Consider the following 17,099-nt stretch of genomic DNA (forward strand, 5'->3'; position numbering starts at 1 on the left):
CCAAACAACCTGGATTGGCAGAGAAGAGAGTCACGTGACCGAAGGGGGTAAGTAATATCACGTGATCTCAGGCAAGGGCATCCAGTATTCGCCTCAACAGGCCCAGAAGACCTACCAACATCACATCGGGGATGAATCAATCTGATCACACAGGACATTCAAGTCTTTGATTTACTCTTCATCCATTCACCCGCATCACAGCTGCGATTACAAGCTTGCAGACAATGTGGATGGCCCAGCCAACCTCGTAGCGAACACTGAGCAGCGGCTTACTGCGTCACTCCGTCTTTTTCACATTCTCGCTCGCATCATGTCCTACTTTCAGAACCAGATCAGCTCGTTCAACAGCAGCGTCGTGTCTGCTGCAAATCGTCTTCCACAAGATCGACGAACGGCCGGAAGCAACCTCGCTGCTGCTGCATCATCATCCGTTGTTGCTGCAGCTGCCAGCGCACAAGCTGCTAGATCTTCTTCCAGTACACCCGCTGCGAGTGGCCGCCGACATGATGCGGATACCATCTATTCTCAACCGGCCAACACCGGCACGGGGAAAGATATCATGACCCAGGTCGTGTTCGCTATCGACCATATGAAAAGCAAGGACTACGCGCTCAAGTTTGCGGATATCCTCTCCTACCTCTCGCTCCAGCAGCAGGGACATGACCCGGGCTACATTCAGGCACTGAAGCGCATTCTCCAGTCTCACGATAAGGTGGAATATGATCCTTCGGGTGCTAATGGGGAGGGTACCTTCCGGTTTAAGCCTCCGCATAATATCCGCTCAGCCGAGCAATTGCTTCGAAAGCTTCAATCCCAGCCGACGGCGCAGGGCATGAGTGTGCGTGAGCTACGGGAAGGGTGGCCCAATATTGTTCAGACTATCGATAAGCTAGAGAAGGAAGGAAAACTGCTTGTTACTCGAAATAAGAAGGACGACCACCCCAAGATGGTGTGGGCGAATGATCCTTCACTCATTCAGCATTTTGATCCCGAGTTCCGGCAAATCTGGGAGAAGATCAAGATACCCGACCAACAGGCGGTAACTGAAGAGTTGGAGAAGGCTGGAATTACATCAACAAGCAAGAATAAGGTGGCCAAACCAAAACCAAAGATCGAGCATAAGAAGGTGAAGAAGGCACGACGCAGTGGGAAGACTACTAATACACATATGGTAGGGGTGTTGAGGGATTACTCCCACCTGAAGAGATGATGAATTAACTTATAGATGCCACGATAGATTTTGTATCTTTGCTTTATGCAAACTTTTTTTTCTGAAATAGCTGCAAAGGTAACAGAAGACACACGGAACAAGAATGGTGGGGTTGTCTTTTATAATGTTACGGAACGGAGTTTAGCGTCCGTATATTGTTTCTTTCTTCCCTTTTTTTTTGGCCCTAGGATTGAGCTTTTATGTATATGGTAATGCTCTCCAGGCTTAATGGATTTCAGTTATAGTCAATAAACAAACATCACCTCACCAGGTGGGAGCTGCATTCCTTACATCTTCCTATCTCCGCTTGATTATTTATAACGCTCTAGCAAGCTGTACTGATTGGAACATTCAAAACCAAACCATCTAACTCTCTATGTCTAGTTAACTAGGGAATTGAGAAACCAAAAATCCGAACAAGGTCTAGCTGGTCGCTGCTCACTAGTGAATTCCTTTCTTTTTGATGGAGAGGGGTCACAAATTTCAAGCACAGCAAGAAAAGACCAATACAACAGAGCTGTCGACGGGGTATAGAAGTACGGCGTAATATGAACACTGAGGATGAAATGATAAAATACAACCCAAAAGGCCCTATCAAAACAAGCAACGACAATCGCAGTCGCACAAAAAGTCTAATGTTTCCCATTCACCTCCACACCTCCTTCTTTCATCAAATACTCCCTCAAATCCTCAATCGTACAAACCTTTAGACCCCACCGTTTTCCAAACTCCAAACATCTCTTGCCCCGCATCATCCCATTCCCCTCCATCGCCGGCACCCCTTCCACCTCCACTCCATCCTCAACAAGCTCACAGATAACAGCCGCCTCTGGCTTCCCTGCCAGCCGGCAGAAGTCCAACGCCGCCTCCGTATGGCCGGGTCTCTCAAGGACGCCGCCAGGTCTAGCTTGTAAGGGTAGGATGTGTCCTGGTCGGCGGAAGTGGGAGGGCTGGACGTCTGGGCGGGCGAGGGTGCGGCAGGTAAGAGCACGGTCATGGGCAGAGATACCCGTGGTGACGGACGGGTCGGTGGCGTCAATAGTGATTGTGTAGGCTGTGCCGTTTGGATCGGCATTCTCGACGACCATTTGTGGGAGATATAGATGCGTGCAGAGGGAGGCGGGGATGGGGGCGCAGATATAGCCGCTGGATTTATTGTTGGTTAGATATTTGCTTTCTTTTTTTCTCAATTGGATCTTAAACGAGAAGTGAAATATAATGTGTGTAACACATACCTGCTCCACCGTATCATGAACGCCATCCTGGCCGCAGTCACCGAGTCCGCAGAAATGATCAGATCCCCTTCATTCTCCCGGTTTTGCGAATCGAGGACTACGATGAACTCTCCATTTCCTACATATAGTAGAAAATGCACCTGTTAGCTTTCTTATCTCTGTCTTAGCTCCTTTCTCTTCCAGCTTTTTCCGGAGTGGTTCCCGAGTTTGACCCCGCAAAATCGAGCGTGGTTCATGGAGGGGCAAATTTTCCCAGGAATTAGGAGAAAAACAGCATGTCTTCTTACTGAACGCCTCTATCGACTCCTCAATCGTGCTGAACCGCAGGTTCTCGTCTGTTTTTGAAGGCATGGGGTGCGGTTGTGTCTTCTCCGTTAACAGCTGAGCTGCTAGAGATGTAATGCGATTTGGGGGCGTGCGGAAACTCGTCCAGTCACAGCAACAGCGCCAGAAAGCTAAGCAAGAGCCTGGCAGAGCACTACTCCTTTGGTCTCAGGTAATAAATAAGGTGAGAAAAAGCTAATTCGTCCGTTTCCAATGCGAGTTTGCTCTGCGCGGAAGTCCGTTCGGCAGTTCGACGGCGGGGGAGAACAATGGGCAAAGAGGTGCCTTGACGGGAAGCAATTAATATATACAGGGAAATGTCAACGATGCGACGAAATGCTTTTCTCTGTGTTGAACTCGGCGCGCGCCACAAATTGGGCTTTCTGGCTGAATTTGGCGGAGGCGGAATGCTGACGGGAATCAATCGATTGAGAAGGGTCAAAAAAACGAAGGGAACTAGAAGAACATCAATGATCGTGACAGTGGTATCCAAAATAATATATGTACACACGCACATATATATAGTAGAATGAGACGGGCAAAGAAAATAAAGCGGTGTTCCAAGCGGGTACGAGGATCGCAAGAGATTGATTATGAGAGGAATTAATAATTGTTTTCTTATTTCGGGCGGAATATTTTACATATTCCCGCCACATGCCGCAATGAGCCTCGGCCAGCGCTGCGCCTAACTAACGGGGGCGGGTGACAAACCTCCGTCAAAATGCCAGTGCTTTTGCTTGCACAGAATAGCTAGCAGTAAGGGAATAATAATAATATATACGGAAAAGTCGTAACAAACCAATCCACATAATTCGGCTTAGATTAATTATCGACTGTTATAAAAAAAAAAAAAAAAAAATGCGACAAGCGCCTATAATAAACCATATATATCAAAAACTGTATCCAAGACCAACAATCTCATCATACCTTCTTCCCTAATCTCGCAAATCACCCATCCTTTATATATCTTAACCAAATAGAAAACTAGATTCCAAAAGTTATATACATTTATGGCACGCAAATTCTCATGCTCCCATCCCAAAATCCCCCATCCACGTAAGTTCTTGCTGGTGCGTTCGCAATGACTTAAAACCAGTCTCCGCGTACAGAGCCCTCTTACGCTCCTCATCGCGCCTTGCAGCCTCTGCCATTTCTTCTTCATAGATCTCAGCCTCCTTATTCCAGTCATGGCCAGCTTTACTCGAAAAGCGCAGACGACCAATCCTGTCTCCGGTCCAAATGAGGAGCTCGTCGTCTAGCACATCGCTGTAGCCTGTGGGCAGGATTTTACGAACGATATCGGAGTCACCGGTAGCATACTCATCGGTCCGCCTGTAATATTCCAGATCATGTGAGCTCGATGGAATTGGGTGCGTTGAGTCTAGTTGACGTCTGCGATGTTTGGTGTCGTTGCTCAGGTTCCATCGTCGTACTTCGGTTCGACCGTCTCGTTCGACCCATTTGATATACCCATTCGCGTCAGTGAAGACGAGACGAGTGCCATGGACCGCCACGGACAAAAGCTTCGAGCCAGAAGCACTCTGCCGATTGAGACAGATACCGTCCTTTACAAGTAATGAGCGTTTCTGGGTTTGGAAATCTCCGGGGGTGGAAGGAGTAGAAGCCGAGAACATTTCAAGAGACCCGCGTCCCTTGTACTCGCCAGCTGCAACGATGGTGTGGTTATTTTGTAGCTCGGGGCATGTTACCGAGTACGGCCGGGGGCAAGCTGGGATAGCTGTCAAGCTACATATTCGTGCACCCGAGTGGGCAGTGCTCAGTAAACTAGACAGGTTGCGGCGATCATATAGCAAGATCGCTGAAAAGCGCCCGGCAACCACGATTGAGTTTATATTCGGCGGGGGTGTGTGTAACACCGAAAGAGGAACAGGCTGGAACAATGATACGAATCTACTGTTGTAAGGAGGCATGGGGTAGTGTATCTTAGTATCTGATCCGGCACCACAGAACCTAGGATCATAGATATTGAGGCTCCGGGTAGTGCCCACGGTCAATGGCGCTGCATACTCAGTTTCCTGAGAAAGCGCGAATATCGACCACGGGTATTTCTGCTGCGATACTACCTGAAGAGTGGATAGATCAACCTCATTCAAAATGTTACCTACCGCGATATAGGCAGTCTGGTGGAATGAATCGACGCTCACACATTCCCCAATGCTTATGAAGTCGAGGTTCGTCGGCCTTGAGGAGAAGGGCTCATGTGCTCGTCTTGATGAATCCGTCGTAAGGGCACCCCGTGCACTTGTCTCAACAATTTTCCCTCTCGTATTACGTTTACACAGGCTCGACCGGTTAAGATCCCACAGACAGAGCGTCCCGTCATCGAGGGGCCCGATTATCTTATCTGATCCTCCGTAGCGGTAATCTTTCAGAAGACCCATACCCTTGACTTCACGTTGAATAATGGCATCATCCCCATCTTGGTCCGCAGCTGCATACGGCTCTTGCAGCCACTGGACGGAAATGGGGGCATTCCGAGCGATGTATTCTGAATACCAGTCGACTTCCTCCCCCTCGTAGGAAGGATCCCAGTGGCTCGCAGAGCTGGCGGGTGGGCTGGTCCGTCTGTCATGGGCTCCGTCTGCATCCGCATGCGCGGACTCGGATGATTCCGTAATGCTGCCACCTTGAACATGGCCCGTCAGAAATGCATCTATAACGGAGCCTGGGTTGTTGGCGCTGTTGGTGTTGGGCCTCCGATTGTGAAACAAAGCATTGCGATCTTGTAATTTATGGTTAGCTGCCTCATAGCAGTGTTGGCGCCATATCGAATTGTCGCGGCATATGTTAAAGAGCCGCCTGGAGACAACCTGGAGGGCAGCCAGTTCGCTTGGGCCGATATCTATCGACGATGGGTCAGCTCTAATGTTGACGGCTGGGTGCCGAAGCGAGAGTCGGGTGTTATTGTGAGCTTACACTCAAGTATCCGGGAGACAAGCTCTACTGGTAGCTTCTCCATGGGTCAACATATGTAACACAAAGGCACACAACGAGAACAACAGCAGCAGATGCATTGCGGGTAAAATTCCAGTTCCAGGTTCGAGATTCCCCTCAATGCAGCTTTTTAGCTTGGAAGGCAAGAGTTGGTTCGAGTTGCAGGTCATGTGATTCCTCCACGCCCTTCCGACCCCATGCAGATATGGAAGTGGACAAAGATAACTATATATGGCATTACCCCAACATCATCATTTATTATCATTACTCCGTATAAATCCAACATATAGATCACCGCACTTGCGATTCCGCGTACATCAACGTCGTAATTATATGTATCCAGAACATTGCTCTATGTATCGGGTTTAAACACCGCATCCTTGCAAAGAATAGTCACCTTCTTGAAGAACCTTCTCCATTCCAGCGGATCGCCTTTTACCTTAACAAATTCAACCTCCGCATGCCCATCCGTGATACTTTCAATAATAACATTGCCGTGGAGGGGGCACTTCCTGTCATCCTGCGTCCGTATCCGGATGACTATCGCGTCAGCAGAATCAGATGATGTCGGGGATGCTGGCACATGCAGCAGCTGGAGGGCTTCACAGACGCGTGTTACCAGTAACCCAAGAGGCCATGTCGAGGCAAACCGGGTCAGGCGAGATGCAGGAACGATATCCTGGAAGTTCTGTGCGTTCTGCGTTCGACTGATGGGGACGGAGGGGGTTGTGGAGAATTGAGACATTGACGGGTCTTGAGATAAACGTTCTGTGAGGAGCATAACATGATCCGAATCCATTGACTTGGGTTGGGAGAAGGCAGATTGCGATGATAAGCGGGGGGGTCCATCCCAATCTAGCATGTCCTCGACAGGATAATCGGGTTGAGTGGATGAAAATCTAGGCTTCATAGACGACCCTGGTTCATCTAGATCCATGGCGCTGGTATCCGTAGCAGTGCGCTGAGGCTGAGAAGAAAGAGATAGCGGATCTCTGTTGAAATCAATATGTAATGATTCGAACATGGTGGTAGCTAGATTTAAAGGGTTGGATAACCTGTTATCCGCACACATGTAAGGATTCTCCCGTGTAAACCATGGGTGTCTACGGATATCATCCATAGTGAACCTCTTCGCGGTGTCGATCTTCATCATTCCCCGAAGGAGAGACAGTACAGCAACGGGTAATCGTTCCCACAGCTCATCCGTTGGTTTGGAGTTTGTTTTCACATACTCGACAAATTCATAACTCTCATCCGTTGGGCTATCCCAGGGTGTATTGCCAACAAGGAGGACAAAGAGAACCACTCCACAGGACCAGATATCCACAACATCTGCTCTGTAACCATCGCCCTTGGACTTACCTCTGCTACTGCACTTCACCACCTCGGGGGCGATGTAGGGCGGGCTGCCGCACAGGGTTGAGCTCAGCTTCGTCTCTCCACGGTACTCATACAGCGTAGCTAGTCCAAAATCGGCTATTTTCAAATTGCCATCCGCGGAGAGAAGAATGTTCTCGGGTTTGATATCCCGATGGGCCACGCCCTTGGAATGCATGTATCCAACTGCATTTACCAGCTGACAGAAGTAGACGTGGGCGATATCTTCCCCGACTCCCTCGTCAGCCTCGATCTTGTCAAACAAGTCGCCCCCTTCAGCTAATTCCATGGCTATCCACCGCCAGCAATCATCCTCACCGGTTTCGTGGAAGTAGATGATGTTATTGTGGCGTCCGATGTGTTTATGCAGGGCCACCTCCATTTGTAGTTGTTTACTAGTGATACGCCCATGTCGAGCTGCGTAATCCTTGTGGATGAATTTAACTGCGAATATAGGCGAGTCGCTCTGGAGCGGGCATGCCCTTTTGATACTGCGAGCGGGGAGCCGGGAAAAAGGATATCAGCTTCTTTAGTTTTTTTCCTTTTTTTCTTTCCTTTTGTATTCTTCTTTACTCTAGATAGACAAAATATCAGAGCGGGGTATATGATATATCAAGTTACCATACCATGCATATGCCCCCTGTCCAATTGTTTTCGACACTATGCGAAATGGCAGGTCGTTGGGAAGCGGGGCCAATTGAGAGTGCTTCATGGCGACGGCTAGGCCACTATCTAGCCTTCAAGAAAGTTGCTGAGAAAAGAAAAAAGAAAAATCCGCCAGCGCTCAGACAACCCATCCGGACAAGGAGGGTTCAGCTGTACAGCTGTTGGGGTGGTGGCACAGCACAGCAACGCGTTCTCCTCCCAGCTACCGAGCGACGGCGCAGCAGATATGGAACCTTCGACGCGGGCTTGCTAGCTGGACTAAATAGTAGTTAGACAGCGAAGCGAGAAGGATTGAAGCATTATTGAGCTGAGTTGGCGAAAAACGGTGTGCAGGATGATATCACATTATTATACATCTTGGGGTTTTTTCTGCCGTGGAGCCTCGAGGGTAGGCGGTGACCAATCACCAGCGGCAGCGGCAGCGGCAGCGCGGGCGCGCGGGAAGTTGGTTGCCCGGTAAACAAACCTCCAGAAGCTCACCCAAAACGCTGGGTTTGCTACAACCGAAACAACAACCTCTTCCGGCCCCAGTCTTGACAATTCATGCCATCATCCCTACATTATCCTGTTTCCTGTTTTAACCCTGGCTATCATAAGGTGACTTTGACTGCTGCGCGAGGAGCATTCAAAACCCTTGTTCTGGCCCCCTCCCTCTCAGCCGGCCCCCGCTGCTTGATTGACAATCAGCGAGAGCTCTCGCAGCCTCCTCTATAAAAGCCCCCTTGTCTCCCCATTTCCTATTACCATTGTCGTTTTCGTTTGGATAAACAAGAGAGTTGCTCAAGCAAGCACGCGGCCATGGACTACAACGTGGAAGACACCCAAAACTCCGGCCCAGGTTCCGCCGTGACCCTGGAGACTTCAAAACTGGGCATTGGCGTGACAAGGACGGATACTCAAAATGTTACGAAGCGGTGCGTTTTTATGCTATCCAACAAAAGTCATAGAAAGGACTTCTTCTTCCTATAAGCGCCCGAAAACAGTGCTCTTGTTCTGCTGGCGCTGACCCGGACTGCTGGGAATCCTAAGCGCCTCTGTACCCCAATACTGCCATCGGTAACCCTGCTAATAGTATTAATTCGTGGAATGCAGACTACAGAGTGAACTGATGCAGTTGATGATGTCTCCTTCGCCGGGTATATCTGCCTTCCCAGACGCTGATGGCAATCTACTTTCGTGGACGGCCACAATCAGCGGACCAACAGAGACGCCCTACGAGGGCCTCACATTGAAGCTCTCCTTTGTCTTTCCTTCAAACTACCCCTATGCGCCGCCGACAGTCCTCTTCAAGACGCCCATTTACCACCCCAACGTCGACTTTTCCGGTCGGATCTGTCTCGATATTCTGAAGGATAAGTGGAGTGCGGTGTACAATGTGCAGAGCGTTCTGTTGAGTCTGCAGAGCTTGCTGGGGGAACCTAACAAGTCAGTTGTTATTTTATTTTATTTTTATTTTATTGTATTTCACTTTATTTTATTTTTGGCTACGACCACCATATTATATACTTGACATAAGTTTTAGGGAGGACTCTCGCTGACCAGAGCTTCTTCTACGATTTAGTGCAAGTCCACTAAATGGTCAAGCCGCAGAGCTCTGGGACAACAACCCAGAGGAATATAAGCGGCATGTTCTCGCACGACATCGGGATATTGAAGCTGGTGAATAGAAGATTAAGGTCATTTGGCTATTGACGACAATTTATGATGGAGCTGGAAATTAATCAGGATGCATAACGTTTCTTTTTCTGGTTGGTTTTGCATGAAATAAAACCACCGTTGGGTTGTTTTGGGGGGTTATACATTGCGAGCCCTTGTGGTTTACTCTCTTCCACCACCGTTTTGAAACATGGAGTTCGTCAGGGTGCTCTGCTTCTTTTTTTCTTCCGCTATTTATTTATATTTTCCCCTACAACTGGGTTGTTATGACTTGGAGTACGAATTCCAGTTTTTGGAGGACAGCGAATAATATTCCTCTCTTCTTTTTTTCCCAACTCTCGCTGTTCCTCTTCCTCTCTCATTTTAGCAGACACTGCCTTCCCACTGTTTCATACGCTACCTTCACATACCTAGTCATCTTCCTGCTGGGGAGTTTTGATCTCCTTCCCATGTTGTCGTTGGTTCGCATTGGATCTCCAAGAATGCTGGCGTGCGAAGTTTGCCATTGGTGAAATTGAACAACGCCCTGTTGAAGTCCCTCTTTTTTTTTCACCTCTAAGCTCTCAAGCGGAACTCACAGAGGCTATGTTTGTATATGGATTATCCTTAAAATTGCAGAACATATCATTATCCTACACTCTGCCTTCGGAGACGTGCGCGCGGTGTGTCCTTTGCAGACCCGACTACCGTGTACCGTGGCTCCCACTATCACCTCAGCTACTAAACGTAACACCCCTCTTCTACAACATATACTACACTTGACATTCAACAGCAGATGGAGTTAACGTGCCTTTCACTACACCAGGAGCCAATGCTGTCATGCGTCTTTTAGACCATTTCTCTCTAGAGACGTAGTTGACAGCACACTGTCTGTAACTTACACCGAGAAAGAGTTTTATAAACCGGCATACTCTAGCGATAATATCCAGGAGCGTCAAGGTATAGAGAAACAAGCCAAGCTCCTGTCAAATGTCGAATGAGTGGGTTAAATCAGGCTGTATTCGGCAAGACCTATTAGGAAAAGCAGTCACTGAATTTCTTCCATCAGTTGGAAACTTTTATTACTAGATAGTCTGTATTATTTTACATGCAGCACGATGTCTGTCTTGGGAGGAGGTGGAGAGCTTGTCCAGCTCGGGAATCGTGAGCTAGTTACTGTTGAACCTTAAAAAGATGATGTTCCCCACTGCGGCCCCGCCAAAGAAAAGAAAGATGAGGCTATCGGACCCGCTTCTGGCGCATGTTGAATAGAGGGCATTGGGAGAGAGCTATAATATGACCTCACTTTTTCTGTGCGGCAATTTTGTTCAGACTGCTTTGAGGTATGTGAGTGTGAGCCAAGTCACAAGTGAGAAGCAAGGATAGAATAGAGCAAGTTTACTGATGAAATTGAATGAAAGTGAAGTTTATATATAACTGTCTATAAGTCAGGTTTATACTTCTGATCAGTATTAACAGACTTATTTATAAAGATAGAATCAGTTAACACTGCAGAGTTAATTAGAGAAAATAAGCTTATTTATATAATAATCTTATAAATGTCTGATGGCAATAAATTAGCTGATTTAGCTGCAAAAAAAAGTTCAGAATTAAGAAGATATATTCAAAAAACAGTGTTCTGATCTTTTATAAGGAGAAAGATAAAAGAATCTTATTTAAATAAGTGAAATAAAAGCTTGAAGAAATAAAAAAAAGTATATATTATTAGACTGGCTGCTGAGACTATGAATTTCATATTTAATCTTATTTAATCTAATCTTATACATTTCTTAGTATGAATTCTGCTGAAACTAATCATTAAAAAAACATACAAAGTGACTATATATCAGATCTTAAAATGAGATCATGACTTAGAAAAAATAAGAAAGTGATTTCATTTAATCTTATTTAGTCTCATTCTTAGTATAAAGTGACTATTTTTAGACATTTTAAGGTTTTTTTTAGACTATTTTTAATTTTTTAAAAAGTAACACTTTTTGATAACACTTAAATAAGATTTAAAGTCATTTAAAGTAATAAAAATAATTTAAATTGAGAAGTAGAAATCATGATCTCATTTGAAAAATATAATAAGAGTAGACAGTAAGTTTCACTGAGATAGTATGAGACTACTATTTAACATTAAAACAGTGTAATGAGATCAGTTGAATTAATAATAAGATTATTAAATATTCTAATTCTGATCTCAGACATGATCACACAGTCAGTCTATATATTATTTAAGATTTTATAAGAGATCTTAGACTGACTGTGTGAGTTGTAACTATGTCTGAGATCAGAATCAGATTTTTTAATAGTCTTATTATCAATTCAACTGATTTCATTACACAGTTTTAACATTAAATAGTAGTCTTATACTGTTTTAGTCAGACTTACTGTTAAACTGGCCGCCGGGACCATGAATTTCATGTTTGGTTTCATTTGGTCTGGTCTCATACATTTCTTGGCGTGAATCCTGCTGGGACTGGCTATCAAAAAAACATGCAAAGTGACTATATATCAGATTTTAAAATGAAACCATGACTTGAAAAAAATGAGAAAGTGATCTCATTTGATTTCATTTAGTCTCATTCTTGGCATAAAGTTACTATTTTTAGACATTTTAAGGTTTTTTTTAGACTATTTTTAATTTTTTAAAAAGTAATGCTTTTTGGTAACACTTAAATGAGATTTAAAGTCATTTAAAGCAATAAAAATAATTTAAATTGAGAAGTGAAAATCATGGTCTCATTTGAAAAATGTGACAAGAGTAGACAGTAAGTCTCACTGAGACAGTATGAGACTACTATCTAATGTTAAAACTGTGTAATGAGATCAGTTGAATTGATAATGAGACTATCAAAAAATCTGATCCTGGTCTCAGACACGGTCACACGGTCAGTCTACTTACTGTCTACTCTTATTACATTTTTCAAATAAGATCATGATTTTCACTTCTCAATTTAAATTATTTTTATTACTTTAAATGACTTTAAATCTTATTTAAGTGTTATCAAAAAGCATTACTTTTTAAAAAATTAAAAATAGTCTAAAAAAACCTTAAAATATCTAAAATAGTAACTTTATGCTAAGAATGAGACTAAATGAAATTAAATGAGATCACTTTCTCATTTTTTTCAAGTTATGATTTCATTTTAAGATCTGATATATAGTCACTTTACATGTTTTTTTAATAACTAGTCTCAGTAGAATTCATATCAAGAAATGTATGAGATCAGATTAAATAAGATTAAATGTGAAATTTATAATTCTGATAATCAGTCTAAGAGATCTACACTGAAAAGAGTAATATTAATATATAGATTTTATATAATAAAAGTGAAAAATATTAGAGAAGGAAAATAAAAGACACAGTATAAGAATCAGTAATCAAAGTGAATATTTATACACATATAAGATAAAGCTTCAGAGTGAAAGAATAGAAGCTTCAGAGTGAAAGAATAGAAACTCTGTAAGTTCTTTAATTAAGAATTAGTGACTGAGAATCAGAGCTTTTAGCAGAAATTTATGAAGTGTAATAAAATAGTTCTATGATTAAATACAGTCTGTCACATTAACTCTTTCTTTTCAGAAGTGAGATTGTATATAATTCTCATCAGTTAAGAAATACTGTTTCAGATAATACAGAGCTTAGAGTTTAGATCAGATAATTATAACTAATTTATTTTACAAGATATTATTAATTATAGCTGTAAGATCTCTTATTAAGAATATCTTTAATCTCTTATTTAAGTTCATTATCTTCTTCTATAATTTCTGACAGCTGTCAGTCAGAAGTTAGTTAACAAGAGAATAAGTCAGTAATAATAAAGTGAAGTAAGCTTATATAAAAAATATTATAAATCTCTGATAATATGTTAAAATAGTAGTTATAACTGTCTAGAACTTCTATTACTTTGTATTTAATATAATAATAGTTCAGTGTATAAGATAAGTATATAATCTGTATATTTTTAAAATTCAATTTTATCAGATCTTCTATCTTATATTACTCATTAAAATCTTAGTGAATATTAACTTAGTCTTTTTAATCTTATTTAATACTTATTATGAAGACTTCTGCTCAGTTATAAGTATCTCAGAGCTTTATTACTATATTATCAGTGATCTGAATTGAACTGTGAAAGTGTAAGAAATCCCGCTTCTCACGGATTCTTTACCCCTATTCCTATCTCTCACATAATCAATAGGGCTAGCGGCCCTTGGCTACACACAACTATATAGACTGGAGTTCACAAATACTATTCACAACTCAGCTTGAATGCCATTATACATTTGATCTCTACATTTATCTTTCTACTGTGAATACTTCTAGTAGTTAACAGTACATATCATGTCAAGCTGCAAACACCTGAATAATCACCTGTAAGCACTTATTCTTACATTTCAAGCTCAGTCAGTCAGCAACTGCTCATTATAACTGAAAGAACTAGAAACTCACATGCTTCAACCTCTGCAAACCCTACTGCAGGCACTCAGAAGCAGCCACCTGAATCATGAATAATCTCTGTGAAAGAAGTCTCAGAGAACTTATCAATCACTCACAGAACATCATTCTCTGCATCTGTGACAGAGGAATTCTCTGAACCCATGAATAAATTAATCTCAGTGAAGAACATTCTTGAGCATCTTCTATGAAATCAAGCTATTTTTCTACAAGAAATGCTTACTATCTGTAAACACTCTTGAACTGAGTCTCTAGACATAATCTTCAGAGATACTTATGAACTGAAAAGAAACTTTCTCAAGCTGCAATCACTTAAGGTCATCTATTGAATTACAATCTATAAAAGCTTTTACAAGTTTGCATTTAAAATTGACTCACAAGCCCGGCTGTGTGACATGAAAGATGAAGAAGCTGTCATCTATGTAATAACAGGCCTCTATTACACTGAAGTCAAGAACTGGCTGAATTATCTAGAGAATGATTATAAGAGATTCTGATAATCTGTTCTCAAGATCTATCTAGAGAATAAGTTAAGAGACTCTGTGAGCTGAACAGAGAACACCTGAGCTGTGATCACTAACATTAGAAAAAGAGATGAGAAATCTGATGAAGACTACTTACAGCACTTCATGAAATTGTGATATGAATTGAGATCTGTGAAAACAGGGCTCTGAAACAAGACCTGAATAATGATGTTTATAAAGAGACTGAATAAAGACATGCAGAACAAGCTCATTGAGCAAGGCTCTAAGTTCTTGACTCTGAAGAAACTGATGACTCTCATTCATTGCTTACAGATCACTGTGAGAGTCATAGACTTATAAAGAGCAGATTATTGATCAGCTCTGTGAGAGTCAGAACAACAGAGAACAGATTTGTCAGAAAAAGATAATAAGACATAGAGAGATTTGTATCTAACTGCTGAGCAGAGAGAGAGAGCTTCACAAGCTTCTGTGAACAGAGTGCATAACAGAGAGATCAAGAAAAAGAAACTCTGCTTCATCTGTTCTAAATCAGAACATCTTCATGCAAACTGTTCAGACAAATCAAAATAGAAATTTAAGAAGTTATGAACAGAGTCAGCAACAGCCTTCTTAAGAGTCTTGAAGCTGACATCTGAATCTGTTGCTCTCTCAATGAAAATGCTTACTCATGAGAAGAGACTGCACTGTGATACTGCTGCCCTGCAAGCATGAGAAGCATTGATGAACTCAGAATTTCAGGTTACTGTGATGTCTCTAAAGCTTGCAGAGTAAATGAGCTGAAAGATGAAGACTGAGAACCTGCTCTTGTAATAAGTAGAGCATGAGAACTCAGATCTGAGAGCTGAGAGACTTGTGAGAATTATCTTTGAATTACAAGATCTCTCTGAAACCTGAAGAAGATTTGTGAAAACTGTGATTATCATGAATATCACAGATGACATGTATTTGAGACTTACATGACTTCAAAGACACAATTCATACATAGCTGTTCATAAGTCAGGTTTATACTTCTGATCAGTGTTGACAGACTCACTTATAAAGATAAAAGCAGTTAATGCTGCAGAGTTAATTAGAGGAGATAAGCTCATCTATGTGATGACTTTGTAAGTGTCTGAGAATCTTGCAGTCATGGAAACTGAGCTTCAGATATCAGAGAAATATTAAGATCTCACAGAGATATTCAGCTCAGCTAAGGCAGCTAAGCTTTCTTCTCACTGTGAGAAGAATCTGATAATAGATTTGATAGAAGAACAGAAACTCTTCTGAGAATCAATCTATAAGCTCTTTCATCATGAGACAGAGGTCTTGTGAATCTATGTGAAGAAGAATCTGAAGAATGACTTCATCTGATCTTCACAGGCCTTCACAGGAGCCTCTGTGATGTTTGTGAAGAAGAAGAATGAAGATCTCAGATTGTGTGTAAACTATCATGACTTGAACTTCAAGATAACAAAGAGCTGTTATTCTCTGTCTCTGATTGAGAATGTGATCAACTGTCTCACAGAAGCTGTCATATTCATACAACTGAATATGATCAATGTATATACACAGCTGTGAATACAGTCTGAGAATGAATGAAAGACTGTCTTTAGAACTGCACTGAAATTGTTTGAATATCTAGTGATGTCTTTTGATCTGACTAATGTCTCTGCAGTATTTCAGTCTTTCATCAACAAAACACTTCATGTATATCTGAATATCTTCATGATAATATATCTGAATAATGTAATGATGTACTTCATGAAGAAGAAAGAACACACTGAGCATGTGCAAAGTATATTAAAGACCTTAGATAAGACAGAACTGTATATTAAGCTTACAAAGTACAACTTCAGTACTCACTGAATTAATTTCCTAGAATATGTAATCACTGCAGATGATATTCAGATGAAACCTTCATGAGTTGAGACTATTCTATTATAACTGAAGTTAACTAGTATTCATGAGATTCAGATCTTTCTGAGCTTTGTGAATTTCTATAAACAGTTTATCTTTGCATTTATGAGAATCTTCTTAGTCTTTACAGACATGCTGAAGAGTGAAAATAAGAAGAAGTCATTCTGTGAACAGAGAATGAAAAGATTATTAAGAAGAAAGAACTGTGAGAACTTTCTTATCTCAGAAGCTCACAGAGTCTTTACAAGATTGAAATAGATATTCACAGACACAGTGATACTGTTTCACTTTGATTTCTTACTCTTAATCAGATTGAAGACAGATGTCTTCTTCTTTATAATTTCAGAAATAGTCTTGTAACTACAGTTAAATGAGAACTGAGTTTCAGTGATCTTTTTCTTATGAAAGATGTAATCTGTGAAGATCAACTATGACATTCATGATCAGAAGCTTCTTATGATAGTGAAATTCTTCTATCACTAATATCACTACTTCAAGAGTCTTATAACAGTGATTACTGTTAGAACTGATCATGACAGCTTATAACAGTTTACTTCAATCAAGAAACTCTTGCAGCAGCAGGTTCACTGAGCTCAGAGACTGAGTGAGTTCTGGTTCAAGATAGAACATATCAAGAGAACTAAGAACTCAGTGAATAGACTCTCTCACAGATCAGACTATGTTAAGAAGATCAGAGTGACAGACACAGAGAGACTAGAGAAGACAGAAAAGCTTTGCAGAATGCTCAGACTGAGTGTTATAAAGAGATTAACTGAAGAGTCTCTCAATTCTCTGTAAGAGAAGAGAGAAGAGAAAGAGAAGAAGCCTGTACAACTACTCTCTACAAC

At 42.1% G+C, this 17,099-nt stretch overlaps 5 protein-coding genes across 5 annotated transcripts; 2 read left to right on the forward strand and 3 right to left on the reverse strand.

Moving 5' to 3' along the window:
- The first annotated feature begins 126 nt into the window (after positions 1-126).
- Positions 127-3,886, forward strand: BDCG_08298 (transcription initiation factor TFIIE subunit beta). The gene has a single exon (XM_045424075.1). It carries the CDS (start codon positions 311-313, stop codon positions 1,208-1,210), a length of 900 nt encoding a protein of 299 aa, XP_045272869.1. The 5' UTR covers positions 127-310; the 3' UTR covers positions 1,211-3,886.
- Positions 1,325-3,422, reverse strand: BDCG_08299 (3,4-dihydroxy-2-butanone 4-phosphate synthase). The gene is made up of 3 exons (XM_045424076.1): positions 2,733-3,422; positions 2,446-2,563; positions 1,325-2,356 (listed from the first exon to the last, which is right to left on the reverse strand). The coding sequence occupies exons 1-3, from the start codon at positions 2,794-2,796 to the stop codon at positions 1,843-1,845; spliced, it is 696 nt and encodes a 231-aa protein (XP_045272870.1). The 5' UTR covers positions 2,797-3,422; the 3' UTR covers positions 1,325-1,842.
- Positions 3,795-5,749, reverse strand: BDCG_08300 (F-box domain-containing protein; the record flags this gene model as incomplete). Its single annotated transcript, XM_045424077.1, has 2 exons — positions 3,795-5,632; positions 5,707-5,749. The coding sequence occupies 2 exons, from the start codon at positions 5,747-5,749 to the stop codon at positions 3,795-3,797; spliced, it is 1,881 nt and encodes a 626-aa protein (XP_045272871.1).
- A 327-nt stretch (positions 5,750-6,076) lies between these two features.
- BDCG_08301 (CAMK/CAMKL/CHK1 protein kinase) lies at positions 6,077-7,813 on the reverse strand (the record flags this gene model as incomplete). The annotated part of the gene is made up of 2 exons (XM_045424078.1): positions 6,077-7,592; positions 7,728-7,813. 2 exons carry the CDS (start codon positions 7,811-7,813, stop codon positions 6,077-6,079), a joined length of 1,602 nt encoding a protein of 533 aa, XP_045272872.1.
- A 286-nt stretch (positions 7,814-8,099) lies between these two features.
- Positions 8,100-10,977, forward strand: BDCG_08302 (ubiquitin-conjugating enzyme E2 C). Its single transcript, XM_045424079.1, has 3 exons — positions 8,100-8,681; positions 8,860-9,192; positions 9,329-10,977. The coding sequence occupies exons 1-3, from the start codon at positions 8,566-8,568 to the stop codon at positions 9,432-9,434; spliced, it is 555 nt and encodes a 184-aa protein (XP_045272873.1). The 5' UTR covers positions 8,100-8,565; the 3' UTR covers positions 9,435-10,977.
- Positions 10,978-17,099: the final 6,122 nt, after the last annotated feature.

The sequence above is a fragment of the Blastomyces dermatitidis genome, assembly GCF_000003525.1.
Source record: "Blastomyces dermatitidis ER-3 genomic scaffold supercont1.10, whole genome shotgun sequence".
Lineage (NCBI taxonomy): Eukaryota > Fungi > Ascomycota > Eurotiomycetes > Onygenales > Ajellomycetaceae > Blastomyces > Blastomyces dermatitidis.